Source organism: Schistocerca piceifrons, chromosome 1, assembly GCF_021461385.2.
Source record: "Schistocerca piceifrons isolate TAMUIC-IGC-003096 chromosome 1, iqSchPice1.1, whole genome shotgun sequence".
Taxonomy (NCBI): Eukaryota; Metazoa; Arthropoda; class Insecta; order Orthoptera; family Acrididae; genus Schistocerca; species Schistocerca piceifrons.
The window spans coordinates 1030813301-1030831133 of record NC_060138.1 but is presented as its reverse complement, the minus strand read 5'-3'; the positions used below and the strand labels follow the sequence as shown (position 1 = coordinate 1030831133).

Sequence of the window (17833 nt, the reverse complement as noted above, 5' to 3'; positions counted from 1 at the left end):
CACACACATCCATGCCCGAGGCAGGATTTGAACCTGCGACCGTAGCGGTCGCGCCGTTCCAGACTGTAGCGCCTAGAACCGCTCAACCACCCGGACGGATGAACCTCAAAATGGCCGAGATGTTACAGACAAGTGTGGAGTACAACCGAAGAGCCGCGATTATCGAAAGTCTTCGTGCTGGGTGTACGCCCACTAAAGTATTTCTATACTTTGGGTACCCGACATCAACTGTTTACGATATTGTGGCCAAGTATAATGCTTCGGAGAAGTCTGAGGGAGGTTGCGCTAACCCGGCGAGGAAACCTCTTCGAGGAAACGCGTGTCACGAACTGCGGCAGTCACCGAAATGGCTCAGGCGCTGATTTCAGAGGACCCGGGGTAATCACTGAGGAAATTGGCGTCAGTATTGAATGTCAGCGAGCGAAGAATGCTTCAGACGGCACAGGAGGACCTCATACGAGCCATTTAGTCCAAAAATGGCTCTCGGACAATGTTAATATGTTGTGATCAAAGGAGTTCTGGTCCCCGCATAGCCCGGATTTGAACCCCCTCGACTATTATGTTTGGAAGGTAGTCGAACAAGTTACCAATAAGACGAGCCACAAAAGCAGCATTCGCGAATATTGACAGCGCTGTTTCAAAGAGTGCGTGCAATCGATTCAGCACAAGATTGGAGGGGGTCATTGCGGCTGAAGCATCCGCAGCTCGTGGTCTAGTGGCACTGCTGCCTCTAGATCACAGGGTCCCGCGTTCAATTCCCGGCTAGGTTGGTGGTTTTCTCTGCACGGGGACTGGGTATTTGTATTGTCCTCATCGTTTCATCATCATCCATGACAGTGGCTAGACTGGACTGTGTAAAAAAGTGGACTGTGAAAAAATTGAGACTTTGTACGGCCGCGCCCCACGAACCATACATCATCATCCTCATCAGCAGCGGCTGAAGGAGGTTACATCGAGTAATGTTACTCTTGAAAGATACGATTATTTATATGTAAAAGGATTTTCATTTGTATTTTGTTTCAATAAATTTGCTTTTAAAAATGCTTCATTTGTCCGGATTTAAGTGCCGCACCCTGTAAGTATGTAAGTATGACGATTGCCATTCAAATTTTCTGAGCATCTACTCTACTTGATAAAAAGTACCCGGACACCTACTAGCGGATATTAATATAGCGTGTGTCAGTCCTTCGCCTTCACGACGCACTGAACTCTGCTGTGGACGCTCATTGAAGTGTCTGAATGTTCTTCGTCAAGAGCCGAGGTCAGAGTTGATAATTAGATGTTTGTCGCTGGAGGATTGGGTTGGGTTATTTTGGAGAGGAGACCAAACTACGAGGTCATCCGTGTCATCGGATTAGGGAAGGATGGTGAAGGAAGTCGGACGTACCCATTCGAAGGAACCATCGCGGCATTTGCCTGGAGCGATTTAGGGAAATCACGGAAAACCTAAATCAGGATAGCCGGACGTGGGATTGAACCGTCGTCCTCCCGAATGCGAATCCAGTGTTGACGCTGGACTCTGGACCAAAGCTGAAGTTACAATTCATACTAAAAGTGTTCCATTGCTTACAGGTCGGGCAGGCCAGTCCATTTCAGGAATGTTACTGTCCACAATCCATTGCCTCACAGATGATAGGGTGCATTATAATGATAATACTAACAATTACCTTCTCTGAACTGTTCCTCGACTGTATGGATTTCACGAAGCTGTGCAATGTGTTCACATCCTTCTGCTTTAAGCTTTTTCTTAAGTGCAATAAGAAGACTGCAACCCAAAACACCGTCGTGCCGTAATACCACTTACCTCCTCCATACTACGCATGATGACAGGTAAGGTTCCCCAAGCATTAGCCAACCCAAACCCTTCCGTCGGATTGCTAGAGCATATAGCGTGATTTGTCACTCCAAATCACTCGTTTCCAGACATCCACTGTTCAGTGACTTCGCTCTTTGCACCACCTCAAGCTTCGCTCAGCAATGACTACAGAAATGGGTGGCCTGTGAGGAGCTGCTCGACCACTGTGCCCCATTTTTCAGCACCGTACGCACAGTCACTGCACTAACTGGGAGGCTGGTACAATTTTGGAACTCATGAGTTATTCCTTCCGTTGGTTTCAGGCTACACTCGACCGTCTCTGTCAGTAGATGAGATCTGACTGGTCTTCGCATTTCCACTTCACCATCAATCACCAAGAGGGATTTGGGCAGCCGTAGAAGGGTTGAACTGTCCCTGACGAATCTGTTACCTAGGTGGCATACAATGACTAGTCCACGTTCGAGGTCACTGACCTCTCCTGACCGACCCGTTCTGCTGGTATTGTTTCTCTAGTGACAACACAATGCTCCCCGCCTCCTTTTATGCTGATGGGTCCTCCACTCGTGACACCTGGTGGTTATTTGGACATTACAAAGCGGTATACGTATACCACGCAATAATGTAGGGGCAGGAGCCGTCAAGTGCGGAACAGAATGTTGTTGTTGTGATCTTCAGTCCAGAGACTGATTTGATGCAGCTCTCCATGCTACTCTATCCTGTGCAAGCCTCTTCATTTTCCAGTACTTACTGCAACCTACATCCTTCTGAATCTGCTTAGTGTATTCATCTCTTGGTCTTCCTCTACGATTTTTACCCTCCACGCTGCCCTCTAATACTAAATGCCCTCTAATACTAAATGCCTCAGAATATGCCCTACCAGCCTATCCCTTCTTCTAGTCAAGTTGTGCCACAAATTTCTCTTCTCTCCAATTCTATTCAATACCTCCTCGTTAGTTATGTGATCTACCCATCTAATCTTCAGCGTTCTTCTGTAGCATCACATTTCTAAAGCTTCTATTCTCTTCTTGTCTAAACTATTTATCGTCCACGTTTCACTTCCATACATGGCTACACTCCAAACAAATACGTTCAGAAACGACTTCCTGACACTTAAATCTATACTCGATATTAACAAATTTCTCTTCTTCAGAAACGCTTTCCTTGCCATTGCCAGTCTACATTTTATATCCTCTCCTTCGACCATCATTACATTTTGCTTCCCAAATAGCAAAACTCATTTAGGCCTACTACGTTAAGCGTCTCATTTCCTAATCTAAAAACCGCAGCATCACCCGATTTCATTCGACTACATTCCATTATCCTCGTTTTGATTTTATTGATGTTCATCTTATATTCTCCTTTCAAGACACTGTCCATTCCGTTCAGCTGCTCTTCCAGGTCCTTTGCTGTCTCTGACACAATTACAATGCCATCGGCGAACCTCAAAGTTTTTATTTCTGCTCCGTGTATTTTAATTCCTACTAGAAATTTTTCTTTTTTTTTTTCCTTTACTGCTTGCTCAATATACAGATTGAATAACATCGGGGATTGGCTACAACCCTGTCTCACTCCCTTCCCAAACGCTGCTTCCCTTTCATGCCCCTCAACTCTTATAACTGCCATCTGGTTTCTGTACAAATTGTAAATAGCATTTCGCTCTCTGTATTTTACCACTGCCACCTTCAGAATGCGAAAGAGAGTATTCCAGTCAACATTGTCAAAAGCTTTCTCTAAGTCTACAAATACTAGATACGTAGATTTGCCTTTCCTTAATTTATTTTCTAAGGTAAGTCGTAAGGTCACTATTGCCTCACGTGTTCCAACGTTTCTACGGAATCCAAACTGATCTTCCCCGAGGTCAAAATGGCTCTGAGCACTATGGGACCTAACTACTGTGGTCATCAGTCCCCTAGAACTTAGAACTACTTAAACCTAACTAACCTATGGACATCACACACATCCATGCCCGAGGCAGGATTCGAACCTGCGACCGTAGCAGTCGCGCGGTTCCAGACTGCGCGCCTAGAACCGCTAGACCACCGCGGCCGGCTCCCCGAGGTCAACTTCTACCAGTTTTTCCATTCGTCTGTAAAGAATTCGTGTTAGTATTTTGCAGCCGTGGCTTATTAAACTGATAGTTCGGTAATTTTCACATCTGTCAACACCTGTTTTCTTTGGGATTGGGTTTATTATATTCTTCTTGAAGTCTGAGAGTATTTCGCCTGGAACAGAATATATTCAGTTAAATGAATAAGCTTTACAGAAAGATTAGAACATTTGTAAAAATAACGTAGAAGGATAATAAATATTGTCAATGTTTTCGTCTATATTTGTTTACACATGTGTGATGTCACACGCCACTTCATTACGTCACGGATCATAGACGACCTGTGGTATCGGATCGCTCGAGCCACCCACGCGGACTATGCAATATAACCAAATCAGTCATTTGCAACGTCGTTCGCAGCGTTCTTTTCGTCAATTTCCGCACGATAGTACCGGTCACAGCTATTTGGAACCCCCGAAGAGCCGATTGGCCCTCTGTCAGCCACGGGCAGCAACTGAGCAAACAGATCGCCGCTCGCGGTGAGTCAGCATCGGCGGCGGCGTCGCAAATACCGGCCGGCGTATTTCGGGAGCGGCCCGCCCTGACGGACGGCACAATTACCTGCCGGGGATGACGTCCGCGGCCGCACCGGATTAGCCGTCGCATTGGCCTCGCCAAGGCCGCAGTCCGGGGGCAAAGCCTGCACCGTACATCTCTGCCCCCAGTCGCGGGGGACTTATAATTTCACGCCACGCTGGCGGCCGCGCTTCTCTGGACGCCGTATTTTTAGGCCGGAATTTGTTTACTCTGGGAAGGAACACAGGTGGTGCCCCTCGTTTTCCTTTGCCTTATCCTCGAACACATCGTAATACTCTGCTGTTCACATTTAGGTGTCCCCTTGCAATGCGATCTTCTACTGATGTGCTCTAAACAAACAATAACGAGTATGTATCATGAGGTTTTTTGATCTGCGGTTCGCACCTATTGCGTTTATTTCGCTTGCAACTGATATTGAGATCACCCTTTGGAGCGAGTTCTGGTAAGCTGCCAGTGGACAAATACACATGTCATTTAACTTGCTGTTGATCACACAAATATCATACGAAGTGTAAAGAAAAAACGTAGCTGTTCTCGCAGCTCTACATGGACTGCACAGATGTTACACGAGTGACTCGTGAAGAACTGTAAGACGTTCTCCACGTCTGCATCTATACTCCGCAAGACACTTTATAGAGTGTAGTGGAGGATGTTTCGTGCACCGCTTCACTGTATCTCTTCCCACTTCCATTCGCGAAAGGGCTGAGTGAAGAACGAGTATTGGTAAGCCTCAGTGTGAGCTCGAACCCCTCTAACTTCAGTATTATCACTAGGTCCGCCCCCGGTAGCTGAGTGACAGCCGGCACGGTAGCTCAGCGTTTTCGGTCAGAGGGCTGCATGCTCTCTGTAATAAAAAAACTGATTCAAGGAACCAACGATCAATTTGAACGGATGTCTTGTGACGTCCGCCCCGACCAAACGCAACGAACCATATTGAACAAAATGAGTAAAAAGAAAAAAAAAAGTTGTCAGCGTGACGGAATGTCAATACTAAGGGCCCGGGTTCGATTCCCGGCTGGGTCGGAGATTTTCTCCACTCAGGGACTGGGTGTTGGGTTGTCCTAATCATCATCATCTCATCCCCATCGACGCGCAAGTCGCCGAAGTGGCGTCAAATCGAAAGACTTGCACCAGCCGAAAGGTCTACCCGACGGCGGGCCGACGTGGCCGAGCGGTTCTAGGCGCTTCAGTCTGGAACCGTACTGCTGCTACGGTCGCAGGTTCGAATCCTGCCTCGGGCCTGGATGTGTGTGATATCCTTAGGTTAGTTAGGTTTAAGTAATTCTAAGTCTAGGGGACTGATGACCTCATATGTTAAGTCTCATAGTGCTTAGAGCTATTTGATTTCTACCTGACGGGAGGCCCTACTCAAACGACATTATTATAAATGATCACGTGATATACGCCGGGGGGAAGCAATACACCGATCAGTCATAACATTATGACCACCGACCTACTATCGATATAAACCCGTCCAGGCGATAGCAGCGACACTTATTCAGACACATGCATGGTGCATGTTCTATCAGTGAGCGAACTGTACGTGAGTACAATGGTTGGTGCGCGATCTGTCTAAGCTTGACCGGGGACAGATTGTGATGGCCTAGAGACTCGGCACGAGCATTTCGGAAACTGCGCGACTTGTCGGGTGTTCTAACAGTGCTGTGGTGAGTGTCTTGAAGCCACGTATACACGTCGTGGGGCTGGGCGGCCACCCCTCATTGCAGATGGCGGACTTCGTACTGGGCAGAGTGCTGGTGTGTCGGAACACACAGTGCACCGAACACTCCTAACTGAGGGCCTCCTTAGCGGACGACTCGTGCTTGTGCCAATGTTAACACCACGTCTTCGACAACTATGACTGACACGTGCACGTCACTATCGGCGCAGTGGCAGAGCGCTGTATGGTCTGTTGAATCCCATTACCTTCTTCATATTGCCAATGGAGGAAGGGGGGGGGGGGTCGAATCTCGTCTTCCAGGAGAACAGCTCCTTGATACCTGTACTGGACACCGGAAACAAGCTGACGGCGGCTCAATTATACTCTCAGGAACATTCAAATGGGCGTCGATGGGTCCAGTGGAGCTCGTACAATGTCCCATGATGGCCAAGGTGTATCGTACACTGGTCATAGACCACGTACACCCCTTCGTTGCGATCATGTTTCCCAACGACAATGGGATTTTTGACAAAATAATGCGCCATATTACAAGGCCAGGAGCATGGTGAAGTGGTTCGAAGAACACAGTGGCGAGTTCCTTTTGATGTGCTGGCTTTCCCAGATCGACAGCTCTGAACCCGACCGAACACATCTGGGATGTGATTGAATGTCGCATCAGAACTCATTGCCTCCCCCTCCCCTGAATTTACGTGAAGTAGGTGACTTGTGTGTGCAGATGTGGTGCCAGTTCCCTCCAGCGACCAACCAGGGCCTCACTGTTTCTATGCCACGACGCGTCGCTGCTGTTATCTGTGCCAAAGGAAGACACGTCGGCTATTAGGCAGATGGTCATAATGTTATGGCTGGTCAGGGTATATTGTCTTCTAGGAACGTATGCTCAGGGGATTTTAACAGAAAAACCACTGGTGATGCACAACACCTCTGTTGTAATGCCTGCATTTCTGTGATGCATTTGCGCTTGATAGACGAACCTGTCACGGAAGGTGCTGATCTTCTCTGTTTTCTCTATCGATGCTTTTTGGTACGGGTCTTAGACAGACGAGCGATACTCAAGTATCTGTCAAAAATGTGTGTATGAATTCCTAAGGGACCAAACTGATGAGATCATAGGTCCCTAGACTTACACACTATTTAAACTAACTTATGCTAAGAACAACACACACACCCATGCCCGAGGGAGAACTCAAACCTCCGGCAGGAGAGGCCGGGCAGTCAGTGACATAGCGCCTCTAACCGCGTGGCCACTCCGTGAGGCAAGTATCTGTCGAACAAAGCTTTCGGAAGCTACCTTCTTCGTGGGTTGACTCCTAAGAATTCTTCCAATATATGTCAGTCGTATTTGCCTTACGTCGTTAATTTTGTGTGTTCGTTCCACTTTAAATTGCTCTGTAGGCACTCTCCCAGCTATTTAATGGATGTGACTGCCTCCATTGCTTGTTCGGAGATGGTGTATCATACAATAACTGATCTTTCTGCTTATTTACTATAGATTGGCTAGTAAGATAGTTTTTTAAAGTAAGAGAAGGAAAACTAAGAGGGAAATAGAAAGAACGGACGAGATAATAGCAGAAGAACCACAGGTCATTTTGAACAGATGGCAATAATATACAGAGTGGTCAGAAAGAGTCTGAAAAGTTTATAATGGCGTTGCAGGGTAGATTGTGCTGAGACATAATTATTAAGAAAAAATTCGATACGTTGCACCGTTTCCTTGTTATTAGCACTGAAATTAGCCAGTCAGTTTAATGTCTGACTACCCTGTATAGAACGTCTGTATAAGATGGATCAAATACCAAGTGAAATCAAAGCTGGAAAGAAGGAAAATGTGCCAGAAGATTGAAAAGGGTACAGCATCTTGGAATGAGAAGTAGGAAAGGCACTGAAGGAGATGAAGAATCGGAAGGCATGTGGAATCGGTAACTTACCAGAAGAAGTGTTGAAGGCTTGGGGAAACAGGGAAGGAAGGGAATAGTCTGCTTCCGTAATGAGACACACGACAGACAGGCCTGATAACTTTCTTTCATCGTATATGATACCAACTGAGGAGGAAATAAATACAAAAATGTGAAGAGCACAGGACTACCAGACTAATTTCTCATGCCGCTAAAGTATTTCTCCCCTTTGTTGTCCTACTTATAGCTGGAAGAGATTATTGCGAAAGGCTTAAATGGAAAAAAGGAGTATGTATGGGGGGGGGGGGGGGAAATAGTGGAAAGTATAACATTTACTGAAGACATGTTATTAGCGGTAGGAAGTGAACGAACTGTAAATAAAATGCTGAAAGATCTAAATTAACGTTGTGTGGGATACAGGATGAGAATCAGTACAGCAAAAACAAAGAATATGATGGGGGAAGGAAACGCAAATATTAAGATGGGACAAGTCATTGTTAGCCAAGTAAGCACGATCACTTAATACTTGAGATGTCATAAGGAGGTGAAAACATTCATTGCCGTAGCGAAGAGGTGATTATTTATTAAGTGTAAAACCAGATAAAGATCTGAGGAAAAGGGTTGGGACCTTTTTTGTCTGGAATGTGGCAGTTTACAGGGACGAAACATGGACTCTGAGACGAGAGAATGAAAAAAAAAAGAAAAAACAGAAGCATTTGAGATGTGATTGGAGAATGAAGAGGGTGAGCTGGATGGACTGATTGGGTAACGAAAGAATGTTGGAAAGGGTTTGTGAGAGGAAAAGACTGCTTCAGGTTATAAGAGAAATGAAGAAGAACTGGATGGGACATTCGTTAAGTCAGCAGTGCTTGCTAATAGAGGCACTGGCAGGACTAGTTTGTGAAACGAGACTGAGAGGAAGGAGGAGATACAAGATGACAGACGGCGTAAAGGAAAGCGGAAATTACATGGACCTTAAGGGGATGGCAGAAGACACTAGAGCATGGAGAGTTACCACGTGAAAACTTGGCTTTGGGTGGAACACTAATGATGATGATGGTGTGCAATATGTTGTTATATGTGTTTATCTGGACGGTCAGTTACCAATCTCTGCTCCAAGCATCAATCCTCTGCATGCCTTCCTGCATTGTGCTACAATTTTCTAGCGCTGCGATTTTTCTGTCTACGATAGCATATTCATAGAACATCCGACGTTATCCACCAGGTCGTTTATACATATCAACAGACCTTTGTGTGTATGGATACGAACAATATATTAAAATACGAAACTACGCATGGGGTGTTCAGCGTGTTAAAATTAAATGGAGCCATGTGGTTGCAGGACTTTTGCATAGATAAAGAGGCTTGCATGAGATAGACTAGCGTGAAGAGCATCAAACCAATCTTCGACTGATGCTCACAACGACATTTGTTCCATTGAAGCTAAAATTAACGAACATATAGCTGACTTAGCTCTGGATCGAGAAATTGCAGGCAGCCTCTTAATCGACATGCACCCGCTGATAAACTGTACATAAAAATAATCGTTTGGTCGTTAACAGAACAGAACCACACGCTATTTCTCAGAGACAGCCACGTCGCCCTGTTGTGGTACGAATTAGCTGTTCGTTTGAATAAGAGGGGCTAAGAATCCAGCAGGGCCGCATGTAGGCCGTTCGTGTGGTCGGAGTGGAACGAGGGGCCACCTTGGCGAGTTACGCAAAGCGGACGGGCGGCGCGCGCTGCCACCTGTGTAGCCATAAATTCCCCACAGGCGGCCAACCAGCGAACCAACGCGCCGCGCTGCCCTTGGCCACACGTCCTCGTGTTTTTCCAAACGAATTTATGGACAGACATCTGCGGCGTTGGAGTCGCTGCTGCAGATCATATCGCCTTACTCTATCGTTTCGCTCTGTCCATTCCGAAAATTTACGTCTCGTTTTCCACTTATGAACACCTCAATGTATACGTTCAACAGAATGGGGAAAGTGAGAGCTTTTTGGAAGCCGTCCATTTAAATGCTGAACAGAGCTTTTCGTTTAACCCTAAAATTACCGACTTTTTTTCAGTGGAACGCGAGACAATTAACTAATACCGACTCCACGTACTGGCTACCAGGGACCATTCTGCACCGACCGGCCACCGTGTCATCCTCTGCCAGTGGCGTCACTCGGATGCGGTTTGGAGGGACGTGGAGCCAGCACACCGCACTCTCGACTCGCGCGACGTTGTCAGTTTCGCGGACCTTTGATCTGCTATTTCTCATCGAAGTAGTTCCGCAGCTGGCACACTAGGCTGAGTACAACACCTTCCAGTCCTTTCACCAAGAACAAATCACTGACAGTGCCGTGAACAGAAGCTGGCTCCTTCACAAATCAGTCAGACTCGCTGCCTACTTAGCTACGATGATAATGATGATGATGTTTTGGTTTGTGGGGCGCTCCACTGCGCGGTTTTCAGCGCCCGTACAAATTCCCAACCTTTGCTCAGTCCAATCTCGCCACTTTCAGGAATGATGATGAAATGATGAGGACAACACAAACACCCAGTGATCTCGAGGCAGGTGAAAATCCCTGACCCCGCCGGGAATCGAACCCAGGACCCCGTTCTCGGGAAGCGAGAACGCGACCGCGAGACCACCAGCTGCGGACACTTAACTGCGAGGCGGACCACTTATACTAGTGATTCCATGGCGATGTTATAATCTTTGAGAGATGAAGGAGGAGGGTAAATGTATCAGTTTGAGGTAAAGGACCCTGCTTCGTAACGACCGAGCCGAAAGTGGGATACATTTACCGATAGTGTTGTTGCTAAGACTGCAGGGTAGGCAATCCTGACGAATACTTACGTGTCAAGGTTGGATTGAACTAATCCAGTGGAGATGGCGTACTGTGTTCTGACATAAGCAATACTGGTGTACAATGCCTGTACTGCAGCAGCGGTTTGTGTTTACAAGTTGAATTACCAAAGCTGATCAGATCCAACCAAATGGAGTTGTACCCAGTGACAGGACTTCTAGATTTGACTTTCGTGTGTAGGCAAGCAAATGGAAGGGGATGGAAGGGGATGGAAACGGAAAGGTTGTACAGGACCAGATACCCGCATGGAAGATATCACACTATGTTTCCAAAATTGTTCCAACAATTAAGTGAAATGGGGTAATTGGTACCACATTACAACGGCCCAGGAGGACGATGAATTACACGGACTTCCGACGTGAAAGATGCAGTGCTTGATCGAGTGGATGAGGTGCCTGCAATCAGGATTCAGCAGTTGCACGTTTAATAAATGTTTCGCCGAGTAGGGGTGAGTGTTACAGGAAACGCAGCTGCCCATGAAAAGTACATGCCTTGACTCTTGCTGGCGTTGGACCTTGTGTAATGTTCAGCCAATGCTTTGCAGCGCCTGACGATCGATCCTCACTTTCTTGTGTACGTAGTTTTCAGTGATGAAGAACTGCGAATATGGACAACTATCAGCTGTATAATGGAGTAGTGACAATGAAAATTTCTGCAGGATCGGTATAATATTTCTGATATTAAAAAAAACATAAAACAGCATTATAAAACTTTTTTATCACTTTCGCTGGTGGTAAAAGTTCTGAAATGATAGAATGGTGCGTAGAACATTTTTACTTGTTGATAACGAAATTACGAGGTGCGGCTAGAAAAAAACCGGACTGATGCTGGAAAAAACATTTATTTACAATTATTTACAATTTCATGTTATCTCCTTCAATGTACTCTCCTCCTCGGTCTCTACACCGCTCCATACGAATTTTCCACTGTTCATAGCAATGCTGCAGATCATTTTCGGTAAGTCCATACATTACTTCCGTCGCTTTTTCTTTTACTGCTTCAACAGTCTCAAATCTAGTTCCTTTCAAAGCTGACTTGACTTTAGGGAAAAGAAAAAAGTCACAGGGGGCCAAATCAGGTGAGTAGGGTGGATGATCTAAGATGGGAATGTTGTGTTTTGCCAAAAACGTCTTCACTGACAACGCACTGTGTGCTGGGGCATTGTCTTGGTGAAGGATCCATGACTTTTTTCTCCACAAATCGTTCCGTTTTCTCCGTACTCGCTCACGTAGGGTAGCCAGGACGCTAATGTAGTAATGCTGATTCACTGTTTGTCCCTCTGGTACCCAATCAATGTGCACAATCCCTTTGATGTCAAAAAAAAACAATCACCATTGCCTTGAATTTCGATTTTGACATTCGTGCTTTTTTTGTCGTGGAGAACCAGGAGTTTTCCAATGCATCGATTGGCGTTTAGTTTCGGGATCGTAAGTAAAAAACCACGATTCATCGCAAGTAATAACATTTTGTAAGAAGGTGGGATCACTTTCAATGTTTTCCAGGATGTCAGAACAAATCATTCTTCGGCGTTCCTTCTGTTCAATTGTGAGACACTTTGGAACCATTTTTGAACACACTTTGTTCATGTTGAAACTTTCATGAAGAATCTGCCTAACACTTTCCTTGTCAACTCCTGTTAACTCAGACACTGCTCTGATTGTTAAACGGCGATCTTGTCGAACAAGTTTACCGATTTTTTCAATGTTTGCATCAGGTTTTGCTGACAATGGTCTGCCAGTGCGAGTGTCATCACTGGTGTCTTCGCGGCCATCTTTAAATCGTTTAAACCACTGAAACACTTGTGTTCGCGATAAACAATCATCGCCGTACACTTGTTGTAACATTACAAACGTTTCACTTGCAGATTTTCCTAGTTTGAAACAAAAATTGATGTTAACACGCTGTTCTTTCTGTACACTCAACGTTTTCCGACGCACAGACAAAACGTCAACTACTTAAAACAGACGCCACGGGCAAACTGAGTGCAGGAGGCAGATGAAACTCGAGCAGTAGGCGGAGCGAGAGTCACGTGACAGGCCACGCGACTTTCAGCCTTATTGCATTCGTTTTATTGTTTCACCAGTACTAGTCCGGTTTTTTTCTAGCCACACCTCGTACATTCCACCAACCAGCATCAGATTCCCATCAGACAGACGAGAACGTTGACTGATGCCATTGTTTAGAGCCCAGTGACCGATCTCAAAATTAAGCAGTCTGCATAATTACATTGCCCGGATACTGTTTGGAAAGAACGGTAAAAGGGATCTCAGGGACGCCGAAATAAAAGTTTAATAAAGTAAATGCCGATTGAACACTAGTAGCGTTCGGCTGTGGCCACCATACAATTCGTCGGCAACTGACCTTCGCTACAATCTGAAAAAGTTCTAAAATGCAATATAAATAAATTGAGATGCGGCATTAATGGTAAAGAAAAGTATGTTCTTAATTCAAACACGGCAAATGTAATTAAATTAGCGTAATTATTTAACCAACAGTTATACACTCCTGGAAATTGAAATAAGAACACCGTGAATTCATTGTCCCAGGAAGGGGAAACTTTATTGACACATTCCTGGGGTCAGATACATCACATGATCACACTGACAGAACCACAGGCACATAGACACAGGCAACAGAGCATGCACAATGTCGGCACTAGTACAGTGTATATCCACCTTTCGCAGGAATGCAGGCTGCTATTCTCCCATGGAGACGATCGTAGAGATGCTGGATGTAGTCCTGTGGAACGGCTTGCCATGCCATTTCCACCTGGCGCCTCAGTTGGACCAGCGTTCGTGCTGGACGTGCAGACCGCGTGAGACGACGCTTCATCCAGTCCCAAACATGCTCAATGGGGGACAGACCCGGAGATCTTGCTGGCCAGGGTAGTTGACTTACACCTTCTAGAGCACGTTGGGTGGCACGGGATACATGCGGGCGTGCATTGTCCTGTTTGAACAGCAAGTTCCCTTGCCGGTCTAGGAATGGTAGAACGATGGGTTCGATGACGGTTTGGATGTACCGTGCACTATTCAGTGTCCCCTCGACGATCACCAGTGGTGTACGGCCAGTGTAGGAGATCGCTCCCCACACCATGATGCCGGGTGTTGGCCCTGTGTGCCTCGGTCGTATGCAGTCCTGATTGTGGCGCTCACCTGCACGGCGCCAAACACGCATACGACCATCATTGGCACCAAGGCAGAAGCGACTCTCATCGCTGAAGACGACACGTCTCCATTCGTCCCTCCATTCACGCCTGTCGCGACACCACTGGAGGCGGGCTGCACGATGTTGGGGCGTGAGCGGAAGACGGCCTAACGGTGTGCGGGACCGTAGCCCAGCTTCATGGAGACGGTTGCGAATGGTCCTCGCCGATACCCCAGGAGCAACAGTGTCCCTAATTTGCTGGGAAGTGGCGGTGCGGTCCCCTACGGCACTGCGTAGGATCCTACGGTCTTGGCGTGCATCAGTGCGTCGCTGCGGTCCGGTCCCAGGTCGACGGGCACGTGCACCTTCCGCCGACCACTGGCGACAACATCGATGTACTGTGGAGACCTCACGCCCCACGTGTTGAGCAATTCGGCGGTACGTCCACCCGGCCTCCCGCATGCCCACTATACGCCCTCGCTCAAAGTCCGTCAACTGCACATACGGTTCACGTCCACGCTGTCGCGGCATGTTACCAGTGTTAAAGACTGCGATGGAGCTCCGTATGCCACGGCAAACTGGCTGACACTGACGGCGGCGGTGCACAAATGCTGCGCAGCTAGCGCCATTCGACGGCCAACACCGCGGTTCCTGGTGTGTCCGCTGTGCCGTGCGTGTGATCATTGCATGTACAGCCCTCTCGCAGTGTCCGGAGCAAGTATGGTGGGTCTGACACACCGGTGTCAATGTGTTCTTTTTTCCATTTCCAGGAGTGTAGATACAAGAGCGACACTTCCACTATGAGAAACAACCATTGAAAACAAACGAGAGAGAGAGAGAGAGAGAGAGAGAGAGAGAGAGAGAGCTCACAGCTCCTCCTTTTGTATAATCCAGAAAGAAATTACGGCGACTGCCTTCAACTTGCTTTACAGAGCGTATGGTTTCGGTACATAAACATTTCTCTGGAACCTTCGTCATCGGAACAGCAAAAAAAAAAAAAAAAAAAAAAAAAAAAAAAGATTTAAATCGTGACCTTTTCTCCTTGCTTTACACATTTATTTACCCAGAAAAAATTTATTCTTGATGTGTTTTAGCCTTAATTAAAATTTGGGACATATTATGTTTATTGTTCAAAAAGCAACATTTCACCAAGACTCAAACCCGGATTTCCCGTATCGCGAGCTGTCGCCTTACCTTTACACTATCCTAGCACGACTCACGGCTAGACCCAAACTCCATGTGCCTTCAACCTGTAGTCATACATCCATTATGTATATTCCTGAACAAGGGAGCCATTTTATTTGAAAGTCGCTCGACCGGTGTCAGCGGATAAAAGCGATATTTCAGTGTCTGTGCTACCCCGAATTATGATGCATAGTTACTGCGGGCATGCATGCGTGTCCGAAGGAACATTGCGTCCTAATTCTGAATAATTCAGGCACTGCAGTATCTTAATGTCAAGGAAGGTTTTACACGCACAGTATCGGCGTTTACCTGCGGTTTTCGCACATCTTAAGCATAAATAATAGAGAACGCGCTGTTTATTGACATTTGCAAGAGTCGCTCAGCAGACAGACTCACCCAACGGCGCCGTTGTCCAGCACCTGGACGTGCTTGTTGATCACCTCGGTCACGTTCTCGTCCGAGTACAGCTTGATGGGTGAGTTGAACTGCTTGTTCACGAGGCGCGGAACACCAGCAACTCCCGACCGCCCGATTGTCGACATCTCACTGACTCTCGAGACCTGCAGACAAAAGTCATGTTAGCGTCTCGCAATAGAAACGCCGTCAGTAGCAAAGGATCAATTCCGTAAGCTAAAAAGAGAAGCGGTCTCGCAAAGAAAACACCAGTCGAGCTGAGGAACTATTCTGAGATCCACTACCAGAAGACGAGAACTAAGACTGCGGAAGGCTGTTGCGAAGACCCTGCAACACCGAAAATGCAGGATGCATGGCACCTGCTACCGATATATAATTTTTTTCTGAATTGTATGTAAATGTTTGTAATTTAAATGCTTTCTTTTAATAAGTGAGGACATTGCTTCACTGTATGTGTACTTTTAGATAGAAGTCTGTTGACGTTTCATTGTATTTATCTGTGTTTTACTGTGAAACTTATAAACTCTGGGAAAAAGCCAAAGGAAGTGTTACTTGCATCGACTAGCAACGATAATAGCAGTGCTTGTGCGTTGTAAAATCTTTGGGTACGGAGTTGTACAGACCGCGCGGAGAGAGCGGGGGACGGGTTCCAGCGCTTGTAGTGTGCGGAAGTGTGGTGTTAACGCTCTCGCAATAGAGAGTACCACGTTCGGCGGCATCATGTACGCGCGCCGGCCAGATGTCTCGAGCAGCAGTACCAACAGTGGACGGGCACAAGAGGCTGTATTAATTACGATTGCCCGTTCCTATAATTAGCCGTGGCACCACAATGTGCTACCGTCTTCAACTGCAGCAGTTCCAGCAACACAGTTTCGTCGTCGGCTCCGAGTTTCGTCGTATGCACATCACTGAAATAAGACTGTTCATTGGTAGAAAGTGTTAACGGCTAATCCAGCAGCATAACTGAATGTGATTTGATTGATAAGATTTATTTAAATAATAATCAGTTAAACTCAGGGCGACTGTGTCCTCATTGCCCCCAGACGTTGTTACTAAGCAGGATCCTTGTTCCTTTTTTTACTAATATGCTGAGTGTCATAAGAAACAAATTGAATAGTTACAGAATAGTTACAGAATTTTAGCCTCCGTCTACTTTCAATTAACGGTTGGACAACAGAGGCAAAGTAAAGCAATTTCATTTTTCAAGTTTGAGAATCAATCACTGAAAAAAAAAATCAAAATCTAAAGAAATGCACAAATTAAGAGTGTGGAAGTTTTCTTTATTTTACATATAGCTTGGAGCACATGGCTGTTTGGTTTGGTACGTATTCTAGTACTTAATTCTGTTCAAGTCAGTAAAAAAGGCTCAGTTGTTCAGACAATAAAATGAAATCCAATTTGCAAAATAAATAACGGCAAAATAAAAAGTGCTTGTTTTTTTTCTAAATTTCTTTGGTGACGTTATGCTGAGGTCACTGATAGTCATTGTTCACGTAACGAAGTTCATTACTAACATACAGTTTAATTGCGTATTTCCAAATCATTACTCGTTTGCCTTTTTCAAAATTTAATGCCAAACATAACGTAAGAGTGACTTTTCAGTTTTCTTTATCATTACATACTCACTTAAAATTAGTGTAAAAAAACAAAAAACAAAAAAACCATGGCAGCCTTTAGTTGCCACGTCAGTTTTTAATAGTACATGTTTTTTCTTTCCCATCATTTTGTACAGGATTTTGGACGTAAATTGCCCTAGTGGGTTGGCGACCGTTAATTACTTCCTTTTCGTTCATTAGTGTAACTTTTGGATTCATGATCAGTGGTACCCCTTTGTGTCCAGTGTTGTTCGTGCGTGATTGCACAAAATAACTTTCATTTTCCAAATTATAACCCTGTTCGGCTTAATTACTTTTATTTTTAGTAGACTTTCCATCAAAGGGTCGGTTGTACACTTTCCTCCAACTTATCGGTATCACTTCTTCGGGAAAGACAGCCTTATACAATTAGAAAAAACCGTTAGGCATACACGCGATCTACGGTCGTATTTTATATCGCAAGCAGGATAGGCCGATTAGTAAGAGGGAGGGTACAATCCCTAATGACATTTATAATGGCACTATCAAAAATGCACTGAACTAACGGGCACAAGCACTAAAGACCATCTGTAGAGCTCTTTTAATTCGTTTTTCATTACTC

General features: G+C 45.8%; 1 protein-coding gene across 1 annotated transcript in view; it reads right to left on the bottom strand.

Annotated features, from left to right (window-relative positions):
* The window catches only part of LOC124722631, a 359671-nt gene that overhangs the window by 253808 nt on the left and 88030 nt on the right, over nucleotides 1-17833 (bottom strand). The window contains exon 2 of the mRNA XM_047247805.1: nucleotides 15620-15783. Coding sequence (XP_047103761.1) covers nucleotides 15620-15765 — 146 coding nt within the window. The 5' untranslated portion in view covers nucleotides 15766-15783. The remainder of the gene's footprint in view (nucleotides 1-15619; nucleotides 15784-17833) is intronic.